Consider the following 13,223-nt stretch of genomic DNA (forward strand, 5'->3'; position numbering starts at 1 on the left):
TCCCTGTGGTGAGTTAAGAAAATATGCTCAAATGCTAGCGATATAGTCAGCCATTCAGCTGATAAATATGTGGACAGACAATGTACTCTTTCATAACCCCCTGAACTGTCAATATTCTTGAATTTGAAGGCAAGGCCAGGTACTGTGTGCACATCTTCACTGAGACCTGATGAACTTTTGAAATCAATATTAAGGGCATAGTTCTCATTGTTTCTACTTTTGCAATTATTACTGATTAAATTGAAGTCTAGTTTAACGCATAACAACTGGAAAGAAAATATTTGTAATCTGCATTGGACTTCCTACTGAGGAAGGGCAGTTTCTCCCAGGTACACAATTACTTGAGGAGATGAAGTATCCTTTGCCTTGCCCCTCAGTATTCAATGAAGGATGACGCAAAAAGAGTGTTTTGAAAGAAATAAACTTCATTAGAACTGGACCAGAGTTGTTGAAACCTTCAATGGGGTATATGTTCTTACCTTCAATAAAATGAATTCTTATAGTCAAATAAGCTACATTTGCATACAAAATACTTCATTTGATGATTGTCCTCAGCTTATGTGGGACAGAAAAGCAGCCACTATACTACAATAACTACTAAGCTCTAATAATAACTGCTGCAAGGAACTAGACTATGCACTGAACCTGTCGAACGTGACAAAGGAGACCAAAATTATGAAGTACGGAAGTAGCTAGCTATACACAAAAAACACACACTTCAAAAAAGGTAGCTGACACCAGCAGGAAACAAGTACTAATGTTGTGTATGTCAACAACGCACCGTTTTTAAACTATGGAAACTTGGTACCTCATCCTCCGATTGGCCGCAGGATCAGACTGTTGCCAGATGTTCTGGACAATGCCTGACCGCGAATGCTTTGCCTGCCAGAGATCGTGATCTATATCAAGCAGCTCGCATGCTCGATGGCCTTGGAGCAAATCCGCCAAGGTCCCGACACATCCATTGTAGTTTCATAATAAGACGTACCGGGAACAAACCCGTCAACAGCTGTTAGTTCACCTACAGGAAGTCTTTTATGTGTCGGCCCTGAAGAGGACCTTTTTCGTAGCTAGGGCATTGTTTACTTAAAGCAGGTGCACAAACTGGCGACCCTCTGAAGCGACACAAGCTTGGTAACGTCGAACCGTGTTTTGCCGAACTCTTTCAAAGATTCTTGGCATTGTCCTGATTTGATTGGCGGCATGTTGAATGTGATCCATTAATTCCTCTTCGTTTCTAGGTGGTTCGGCGCTGGGTGGGTGAACTAGAACCTTGAAGAATCCCCATAGGAAAAAGTCCAGTGGCATGAGGTATGGTGATCACAGGGGACATGTCCTACGAGCATCTCTGCCAATTACCTGGCCGTCGAAGAGTTCATTTAAATATCCGTGCACAGCACGACTGTTGTGCAGGCGCCCCATCATGCTGCAACCACATGCGTAGCCATATGTCCAGGGGAACATCTTCCAGCAGGCTCAGTAGAGTTTCTTGCAAAAAGTGAAGCTAATTGGCCCCGGTATGTCAAGGAAGTAGACAGACCAGCCCAATCAGATGGTCTCTCACAACGCCTGCCCAAATGTTGAACGAAAATTGTTCCTTGTGTCTGTGGATGCACATGACATCAGAATTTTCCCTTGCCCGCACATGACATGAGGATTTTCCCTTGCGCAGTAATGAACGTTTCGAGTGTTGTAAAGGCCATCCTGATGGAACGTGCACTCGTCGGTATACAACACAACAGCGGGGATCTCGTGCAACACGTCGCAGAAACCACCAGCAAAACCTCAGCCTGTGATCATACTCCACCACAGGATTTAGGCCTTGGACAGGGTAGGAACTAAATGGATGCTGGTCATCATCACTCAAAACCTTCCAGACTAACCAATGAGTGAACCCCATGTCCTGTCGAACTGCCGACTACTTGTCGTAGGTGCTTCCTTGAAGTCTCTTCAAATGCAGCATCCCATCATGTTCGAGGTCTTCAGCATCACCAAGATATCCCGCTAATGAGCCTGTTTCACCAAGTCGCTGGTAAACTGCTGTAAATGTTAGCACTTGTGGGTGGTGTCATGCAGGGTACCATTCCTCATACATCTATCTAGCTTCATGCGCATTAGTGTTGGCTAGTCTTTAAACAAAAACCATATCTCATTGTTCATCAAATGAACACTGTGCCGCCATGCTTACTGCATTACTAAATTGTAGGTGACATGTGGGCACTCTGAAGTAAAGCTTACGGGTGAATGCCTCTGACGTGAGGTGGAGACAAACAGCAAGACCTATTCGACACTTGCGTGTATCTTGTGGGGCAGTGACGTGGCGAGGGATGTTTGTATGTGTGAACCGACAACCACAGCACTGCCCATCAACCGACAAATGCCAACGGGGCAATCCCACAGCTAATCAGAGCACGCGACGCCAAGTTTCCTACTTACTAGACAACAGACTTATTTTGCCTGAGTCACGACCATGGCAAAGAAGTCAAAACAAGATCTGAGGGATCATTATATGGATAATCTTCTGGGAGAGTATGCCAAACAGTGAGAATAGCTGCATACCTACTTTTACATGACACTTTGTAAGCCATGAAATAAACGCTGAAGGAAACAATGGTATTTTTATTGAACTACTAAAGACATATGTTAACTCAAGATATCCCAGATACAAAAAGACTAACCTGAAATGTGCATGCAGTATCATTTTCAAAACCACAAAAACATTTTAAGAAGATTACATGCTAAAAAATCAAATTTTTCAGATGTAATATCAATATTAATGATGCTCCTCATGTCCTCCTCCTCCTCCACCACCACCATTGCCGCCGCCACCAATAAAACTTACCACCAATGCTTGAGGTGTATTATTTCTTCTCATGACAACCGACTGTTCCTTATTTCCATACTGCATATCATTGATTTTTGCATCTTGGCAATTCGTCTCCAAGTTGACAATGCCATTATCTTCATCGCTTGAGTCTTCACTATCATTAACAACATCGAAGCTTCTTTTAGTTGCCAGAAAATGTTTCTTTGTAGTTGTAGCAGTGTTGCTACATTCTGGTTCATTTCTTTTCGGGATTCCACAGTTAGTTCTTTCATCTTCTAAACATGGCCGGTTTCCTGTATTTTTAGTATCACGTGTTTCAACTACAGCGTTATTAGAACCAAGTCCAAGAACTCTTTCTGTGAATTTATTGTTGTCAAGCAATGAATTTCTCTTCTGAGTTTTGTTTGTGAATTCCTCACAACTACTTTCTGGTGATGATTGTCCAGGGGACTTTTGGATGGAAGAACAGTTGTCTAAAATAGCTGCATTGTCATTTCCCTTCCACTGAAAATCTTGTGGTTCTCCTGATTAACAGCCAGAAAAAAAATAATAAAATTAAAATTGAAGAGATTACAATGAACTGGCGAACTTAAAACATAAAAGTAAAACAGTTAAAAAGAAATGAAATCATTAATTCTTGGAATTTTCATATCATCTACAATCTGATCTAAATATTTATGTACAAGAATTAAATGATAAACAAGCAAATCTGTGAATCTAAAAGTAATAACTGGCAACTAAGTCAGTTAAATGAGTTTAAAATGAACTACCACAAAATCTGGCAGCAAAAGAAATCAAGCTTTTTTTTAGAGTCTACATAAAGATAACCACTAGCCATATAGGTAAGGCACTGAACAGACAACATGCACATAGAACAAGACTGGAAACAATGTTGCCTTTTTGGACAATGTACTCCATAGCTTTCAATGTTTTCCTCAAAATCTGATGAAAAACACAGACTCATAGACTGAAACATGCACAGCTACATTGACCCAATTAATTACATTGCCCTAGGGCAGCAGCCCAACTGGCATGTAGAGTTTTGTTGGATGGAGAGGGTGAGGAGAGCAGTGAGGGTAAAAGGGGGTGAATGGAAAAGGTAACAGTGGAAAGAAATAGGTATGCAGAAACAGAAGACACGCCCATGAGCAGTCAGGGGAAGTTGCATGTGATGCTCGATTTAGTGGAGGAGTGTTTGCGGGGTGGGGGGTGGGGGTGTACAGTAGATTAACAGAGTGAAACAGGAGGCACTAGGGTGATGGTGCAGGTGGATGTGGAACTGGGGCTACCTAGGACTGAGATGAGGAGGACTGTAGGACTAAAGGAGGAACTGTAATGGCAACTGCCAGCTACATATACTAGGATAAATGGCCAAGGGGTGAGGTAGAGGGGGATCCAGATGCCACAGGTTGTGCAATGACCAAGAAGTCAAGCCTGTTGTGCTCAGCAGCATGTTCCACCACTGGATAGTCAACTTTGCTCTTTGTTGTAGTTTTTGATTGGTTATTATTAAAGTGTCAAGTTTACATAAAATTTGTACCGAAGTCACAGCTGAGTTTGTATACAATATGACTGCTTTCATACATGACCCTGTCTCTGATAGGGGAGGATATGACTGTTGGAGTGGGATATTCTACAACGAAACTCTGTGAGCCACTGTGAAGAGCTTTTTTCTGTTCCATTCCCACAATGAGCACAGGAAGAATGATTGTTCAAAAGCCTCTGAGTGTTCTGTAATGAATTTAATCTTGTCATCACAATCCTTATGGGAGCAATATGTTGAAAGCAGTTCTTGAAACATTGTTAGAAGACTTTCTCAGGACTCTTAACGAGTCTGCCAGTTCAGTTCTTTCAAAATACATGACCCTCTTCCATGGATCAAACAAACCTGTGACCATTCACACAAGCCTGCGACATTCCCACTGCCCTTCTCAATATCCCCTGCTAGTCCTAATTGGTAAGGGGCCCACACAAATAATATTCTAAGATGGGTCACATGAGTGATTTGTAATCAATCTCCTTTGTAAACTAATTGCATTTCCGTAATATTCTACCATAAAGCTGAAGTTTGCTACCTGCTTTATCTATGACTGACCTTAAATATAAAAAATAAATTCAAACAGGACTGAAACAGTGTAATGGTCAAAATTTAGTATGTAAAACCTGTAAAATTACCTTACTGAGTGAAAGCCAAGGTTATAATGTTTCAAGTTACCTTAATGAAAAAGTAAATCTCGTGTGTCTGGGATATGTGTATCCTTCAGCAGAAGCCAAGGATGTCTTGCAAAAAATTAACATAAAGGCTTCGAATCTGATGTCATCGTAATTTTGACTGGAACAAATGACATAGCGAAAAACAACAGCATGAACTTAATAAAAGGTTTAAGAAGCACATTACCAAGTATTACATCAAAAAAGTGTTTGTTGTCGATGTTCCATTTAGATATGATCTTCAAAACGATCCTGCGTAAATAGCGAGGTATTGGAAGTAAACAAACGGCTATATCACCTGTGTTCGAAATTAAAAAATACCTCAATCATTCAAGCTAGCCAGTTTGACAGGGAGTGCTATACACGACAAGGAATCCACCTCAACAACCAAGGAAGAAGATTAATCTTGAAACTGATTACCAAGGGAGAAATGGCCAACTTTACAGTAATACCGCTGGACCAGGGAAACCTGTAAAGCCTGCTGGTCTGTCTGGCAAAATAAAATCAGATATTTTCCAGCAAGATCAAAATAATCTTCAAACCTTTCACTCTGAGACGAGAAAACTAGATATATCCGAACGTCGAAAAAATGGGGCCTGGCTACCAGCAGTAGACTTACAAACAACTCCAGATATCAGCTGTATAGAAGTTCCCTTAAGAAGACAATCTGAACCCTCTTCTTTACTGCCCAGGGTTAGCAAAAATAGTCTTCTGTGCTTACATATTAATATACAGTCTTTAAGAAAGAAGTTGGGAGAATTGCAGTACTGGTTAGAAACTTCCAAATGTTGTATACTTAGTGTAAATGAGCACTGGCTATATTCATCAGAAATTGACCTCAATATTCCATTTGGTTACTCCTTAGCTAGTAGTTACTGCAGATCAACAACTGGACATGGGGGTGTTGCAATATATATTAAGAATGGGCTAAATCTACAATACCTGACTATTGATGTCACAGACCCGTGTACAGACACCACCTTTGAGGCTGCAGTTGTACATATACCGAAACATAATATCATTGTTGCATCTGTATATCGCACACCATCTTCTAGTGAATATGAATTTATAGTAAATTTAAAAAACTGTTAGTCTTACTAAGTAAGCATACCAAAGAATCTTAATTTTTGGTGATATTAATATGGATATCAGGGTACAGAGTCATATCATATTGGAATTCTTGGATAGCCTAAGAGCTTTGGATTGCTATTGTCTAAATTATAAGCCTACAAGATATAATGCATGCTTAGACACTATAATAAGTAATATCCATGAAAATAATGTTGAAATTGAAGTAGTCAAGTTAGGCCTAGCTGACCATGATGGGCCTATGGATTACAGTTTCAGTCAGCATTCCAGATGAACAACACAAAACTGTTAGACCTATGAATGAATGCAACATAGCGAGTTTAGAACTAGTTTAAGGTCAGTTAACTGGAATGACATCTTATAGAAAAATATGTGTGTGAATAACACAAGCAAATTATTTATAGAGGAAATTGCAAGAATATTTGATGATTGTTGTCCCAGATTAGTAAAAAGACAGAATAATAACCAAGCTCATAAACCACAGAGACTACGTAATTGGTTTACACCATACCTCAACAGAATCAGGATTATGCTTCTTATGTTTAAGGACAGATCTCATAACAGCAGCGGGTACAAAGAGATGTATATTAGATTAAGAAAAATTTATAGATCTGAAATAAGCTTGACAAAACGTAGGGTGAATGATAACTATATTCTTAAATCCAGAAACAGCTGTAAAGCTGCTTGGGAAGTAATTAGAAGTGAAATAAACAGACCAACAACTCAACTAGCTATACCCATAGCCCCAGATATATTAAACTCACACTTTGTTAACTTCAGTTTACAACAAGATTTGTCTGCCCCCAATGCCATGCTTGATGCTAATACTCTTTTAGGTTCAAATAAGAATGTAGTTCATAAATTCTGCTGGGCAACAGTAACTGAAAATGATGTTTGCAAAGCACTAGGCAAACTAAGTAGTTCCAGGGCAGAGGAATTCTATGGTCTGTCAAATTTTGTCATAAAGAAGATATCAAGTGATCTTCTGTCCCCTCTAACCACTCTCATTAACCATATATTACAGCAAGGGATTTTCCCCGACTGTTTGAAAATAGTAGTAACTATTCCCATATTTAGGAAAGGAGATAAATCAAATCCAAGTAACTATTGCCCTATCTCATTAATCCCAATAATATCTAAAATATTTGAAGATTGTGTTCACCAACAAATGAAACACTATTTTGAGAGGAATAACTTGTTAAGTAACTCACAGCATGGGTTCAGGTCTAAACTATCCACAGTTAAAGCAGTTGAAAATATTGTTAGTGATATATATATGATGGCTTTGAAAATAAATTAATCTCTTGTGCTACTCTCCTAGACCTGAGTAAAGCATTTGACACTGTATCTCATGGTACTTTGATCGTGAAATTAAGACACTACGGCATGGAAGAGGACACCCTGAAATTATTAGAATCCTACTTAAGCAACAGAGTACAATTTGTTAGTGTAAATGGGCAGCTGTCAAACCCACACACAATAAAAAGAGGTGTGCCACAGGGTTCCATACTTGGGCCCTTCCTGTTTTTAGTGTATGTTAATGATATGCCGCAGTATTTACCCTGTAAAACAGTCCTCTATGAGAACAATACAACTTTTATCAATTCAGGACAGACCCTTGAGTCTGTACAAGAAAAAAGTAATATAATATTTGAAAAATAGGTTCAATGGTTTAGTGCAAATTCCCTATACATTAATGAAACAAAACTGAGGAAATATTCTTTAATTTGAAGGTATCAAACAAAGAAAATAAGTCTGTTAAACTGTTAGGAATGATGATTGACCAGAAACATCTGGGATAAACATACCACATACGTGTGTTCTAAACTTGCACGTGCTATGTCCCTACTTTATAAGCTTAGGAATAATGTCAGCCAAAACTTACTGCTGCATTCATATTTTGCTTATATCCACCCCCATCTTTCATATGGCATTCTGTTCTGGGGAAATTCTCCCAATTCAGTATCAATTTTCAGATGGCAAAAAAAAAGCTCTTTGATGTATAGTGGGTTTATCTCCTAAGGATACATGCAGGGAACATTTCAAAAAACTTAACATCATGGCAGTTCCTTGTTTGTACATCTATTATTGCTTACTACACATAAAAGAAAACATAGCTCAATATCCACTTTGGTCATCTGTCCACACCCATAATACAAAACGAAACCACACAATTGATCTGCCATACTCTAGATTGTCCCAGATACATAATAGTTATAAATATGTAGGCCTCGAACTGTTTAATATGCTTCCTAAAATTGTACAAACAATATCTAAAAATAAATTTAAGACAACATTGGGTCAACGGCTCAAAGGTAAAGCATTTTATTCAGTTGATGAATAAAAAGATTGTAATATGGCAGATTTGTTGTTTTAACATAGAGAAAGGTACCTCTGCTTGTAGTAGGATCTACATTTGGAAAAACAATATCTAACATATAGGCATAATAGACCTATTTCGAGTGCTCTATATTTGTATCAATATCTTAGGATAATGACACAGTGTTGTCAACATGTATATGATAATGACATAATGTCATCAACATGAATACTCCCCACTTAATATAAATTTGTATAATGTTTTCTTTTTTATTGTAAAACTAACAATATATAAAATTCCAAATGTGTGCTATTGTACTACACTAACATTCATATGATTTATATATACATTGTTATGAGAATATAACCATCTTTATACTGTAATTGAACTTATTGACGAAGCCCATTGTATAAGAAAATACTGAACGGCTAATACAGATTCTTATTCTTATGTTTTTTCCCCCTTTCATGTCCTATCAAGTATTAAGCTCAGGCATTTGTGTGAGTTAACCAAATTCAACTATGATTCACTGAATGTTCATCGGATACTATGATGCCTTTTTTTGTATTATTTATTTTGTGAAGTGCACAATTTTACATTTCTGAACATTCGAAGAAAGTTGGCAACCACTGCACCACTCTGAAATTTTATCACAGCCTGAATGAATATTTTTGCAGTTTCCTTCAAACTGTATTTCATTGTAGATAAATGCATCATCGAAAAAGTCAGGGGTTCCTATTAATATTGTCTGCAAAGTCATAAATATGCAACATGACCAGCAAGGGACCCAACACACTTCCCTGGAGTACACCCGAAGTTACTTCAGTTCTATATTTGTCAATGGTTCTCTATCCAAGATAACATGCTGCATCCTCCCTACTAAGAAATCCTGAATTCAGTCACAAATTTTGCCTGATACACCACACAATAGTACTTTTGTTGACAAACATAGGTGTGGTATTGAGTCAAATGCTTTTTGAAAATCAAGAAATATTGTACCTTCCTGACTGACTTGATCCACGGCTTTTAGAACCTCATGTGAGAAAAGCTTGTGTTGATTTTCACATGATTATGTTTTTGAAAGTCATGCTGATTAGCATGGAGAAGGTTGTTCTGTTCAATACCTCTTATACTTGAGTTCAGGATATGTCCTAAGATTGTGCTACAAATCAATGTCAAGGATACTGGACAGTAATTTTGTGAATCACTTCTGCTATCCTTCTTATACAGGGCGTTACAAAAAGGTACGGCCAAACTTTCAGGAAACATTCCTCACACACAAAAAAAGAAAATATGTTATGTGGACATGAGTCCGGAAACGCTTACTTTCCATGTTAGAGCTCATTTTATTACTTCTCTTCAAATCATATTAATCATGGAATGGAAACACACAGCAACAGAACATACCAGCGTGACTTCAAACACTTTGTTACAGGAAATGTTCAAAATGTCCTCCATTAGCGAGTATACATGCATCCACGCTCCATCGCAGGGAATTCCTGATGCCCTGATGCAGCCCTGGAGAATGGCGTATTGTATCACAGCCGTCTACAATACGAGCACGAAGAGTCTCCACATTTGGTACCGGGATTGCGTAGACAAGAGCTTTCAAATGCCCCCATAAATAAAAGTCAAGAGGGTTGAGGTCAGGAGAGAGTGGAGGCCATGGAATTGGTCCACCTCTACCAATCCATCGGTCACCAAATCTGTTGTTGAGAAGCGTACGAACACTTCAACTGAAATGTGCAGGAACTCCATCGTGCATGTACGACATGTTGTGTCGTACTTGTAAAAGCACACGTTCTAGCAGCACAGGTAGAGTATCCATATGAAATCATGATAATGTGCTCCAATGAGCGTAGGTGGACAAAACTAAAATGAGCTCTAACATGGAAATTAAGCGTTTCCGGACACATGTCCACATAGCATCTTTTCTTTATTTGTGTGTGAGGAATGTTTCCTGAAAGTTTGGCCGTACCTTTCTGTAACACCCTGTATACAAGCGTAACCTATGCTTTCTTCCAGCTACGGGGTATAGTTTTTTGTCTGAGAGATCTACTACAGATTGTGGTTAAAAGATGAGATAACTCAGCTGAAAGGTACTCCCCATCAAGCTGGAGCTCTGGTCAAATTTAACAATTTCAGCTGTTTCTCAATGTCACTAAAACTAATATCTATTTCACTCATCTCTTCAGTGGTATAAAGATGTAACTATGACAATACTAATGTGTTTGCTTTTGTAAAGGAACATTTGAAAACAGAGTTAAGAATTTTTTCTTATGCATTACAACTCTCAAATTCAGTTCTTGTCTAGTTTGTGAGTGACTAGATGCTAACTTTTGTGCTACTACAAGCCCTTACCTATGAGTATTGCTCACTTAAGTGCCAAACGCCTTTAATTTAGCAACTCTATCTGCACCCCTATGCTTTGTTTTATGCATATGATCCAATAGTCTGTTTCTTTAGAAGATTTTTTGGTGTTAATGTATACCATATAGAATTCTCACATCATGAACTGTTTTACCAGGTATATAACTATCCAGTATACGGTCAACTATTCTTTTAAACTTGAGGTGTAATTCCTCTACATGTCCCTGTACTGTGCTGAAAGTTTCCAGTTTCTCACTGAGATATGACACTACTACTTCTCTGTCTACTGAACATACAGGAAAAGATAGATTGCTATGTATCGTAAAGACGATACATTAAGTTGCAGACAGGCACAATTAAAAGATATGTAAATTGAAGGGGTATCATTGATGTCAGCTGCAGCAGAACATTAAGCCAAATCAGTGGTGATGACTGAAAAATTGCATTTCCTACTGTTCTACCAAAAACCAAAGTTTTCTATCTGAATTATCTATGACCGATCTATTGCATTTTCCCCTTTCATGACCCTACCAAGTGTTAGACTCAGGTATTTCTGTGAGTCTACCTATTCCAACTGTGATTCACTGATACTATATTCATTGGATACTATGTATTTCCATTTTGTGAAGTGCACAATTTTACATTTCTGAACATTTGAAGAAACCTGCCACTACTCTGGAACCTTATGATAGTCTGAATGAATATTGTTTGCAGTTTCCTTCAAACTGTACTTTATTGTAGATAACTGTATCATCGGAGAAAGTCAAGGGTTACTATTAATATTGTCTGCAAGGTCACAAGTATATAACATGAACAATAAGGGATCCAACACACTTCCCTGGAGTACACCCGAAGTTACTTCAGTTCTACATTAGTCAATGGCTCTCCAGACAAGAGAACATCCTGCGTCCTCCCTACCAAGAAATCTTCAATCCAGTCATACATTTCCACTGATACACCAAACAAATTCTGGTCCGAGATGCCGGTGTTGGCAGTCATGTGTGCGTGACGTATACTTGCTTGTGAGAGTGAATGGTGTGTGTTTCCTTTCTTTTTTCGGACAAAGGCTGCTGCAGTTGAAAGCTTATGTGTAAGTGTGTTTTAACTGTGTCAGTCTGCAATTTTAAGTGTCTCCCTTACAATAAGTAGCAATCTACTTTTCCTATATTGTTGACATTCCAACTGGGAGTTTCCATTGTTTGATTTTACTCAACATATAAATCTTTCTACTTGTTTTAGATGCTCTTTTAACTTTGGTTGCTGCATCTCAGGGTGTCATTGACAGCAGTTTTGATGTGGACATCTTCAAAGAGGCCAGGTCTGTTTGTTGCTGTAGATCTAATATATTTCCATCATGAGTGAGATTCAGAACCACCTGTTCTAGGTAGTTTTCAGGGAAGTCATTTAATGTTTCACAGGATGTCTTGTCACAGCACTACTAACAAAACTATAATTATCTCAATTGATTTTTGGATGATTAAAATCTCCTGCAACAATTACAGTGTGATTATGAAACTTACTTACAAGAGAACTTAGATATTCTCTCAGCTTTTTATTACATCAGGAGGTAATGTCTGGTGGTCGATAGGAGAACCCTATTGTAACTTTATGCCCACTGTAGATGACGAGTCTTGCCCAAACAATCTCTCAAATACAGCTACAATATCTACCTCAATGGATTTGTGTTACTCGTCTACAGTGAGAAGTACAACCACCCCCTACTTCGCATTTCCCTATCCTTTTCGTATACACTTAAATTATTCCTAAGGAGCTCAGTACAGTTAATTTTAGGTTTTAACCCGCTCTCTATGCCTAACGTTATGCCAGCTCCAGTGTTTGTTAGGCCTCTTCAAACTCTGGCATTTTGTTGTGAATGCTTTGACAGTTAACCATTTGGATTTTACCACTTTATGGTCTGACAGGATTTTTGGGTCCCATTTTAAAAGAAGAGCATAAAATATTCTCTTTTATTAATAGCATGAATAGGACTGCTGCTCCTTATTTATGCTTAGTTTGGTACACCGTTAACATATCGTAGAACTTTTATGGCTGTATTACTGTGGCTCTAGACCGGCTTGAATCTCAGCGGTGGTAGTCTTTATGCTATTCAACTGCATGTAGTTGGATGGATGTCATTCTGTGCTTAATTTTCAATGTTAACTGTGATAATCTGGTTTTCATATTTTTTCCCCAGTTTCATGGAAAGTCTGTTTACGCTATAACTTAGTCCAAGTAGAAAATATTGAAGAATTTTTTTCATATAAAATATTCTGTACTTGTAATTTACTTCAGATCTATAGCTTCATATTTTTGTATGAAGATGGCAAGAAAATTGGAAGATAAAGTGATAATGGAGTTACTCTAAAAGTTTTCCCAATCTGATATTGATACAGTAATTAAGGAAAG

General features: G+C 38.2%; 1 protein-coding gene across 6 annotated transcripts in view; it reads right to left on the reverse strand.

The window, feature by feature from the left end:
• Positions 1-13,223, reverse strand: part of LOC126353935 (uncharacterized) — a 340,432-nt gene that overhangs the window by 166,560 nt on the left and 160,649 nt on the right. For all 6 annotated transcript variants that reach the window (XM_050003197.1, XM_050003198.1, XM_050003202.1 and 3 more), the window contains one exon: positions 2,843-3,351. In XM_050003197.1, coding sequence (XP_049859154.1) covers positions 2,843-3,351 — 509 coding nt within the window. The remainder of the gene's footprint in view (positions 1-2,842; positions 3,352-13,223) is intronic.

Source organism: Schistocerca gregaria, chromosome 3 (genome assembly GCF_023897955.1).
Source record: "Schistocerca gregaria isolate iqSchGreg1 chromosome 3, iqSchGreg1.2, whole genome shotgun sequence".
NCBI classification, from domain to species: domain Eukaryota; kingdom Metazoa; phylum Arthropoda; class Insecta; order Orthoptera; family Acrididae; genus Schistocerca; species Schistocerca gregaria.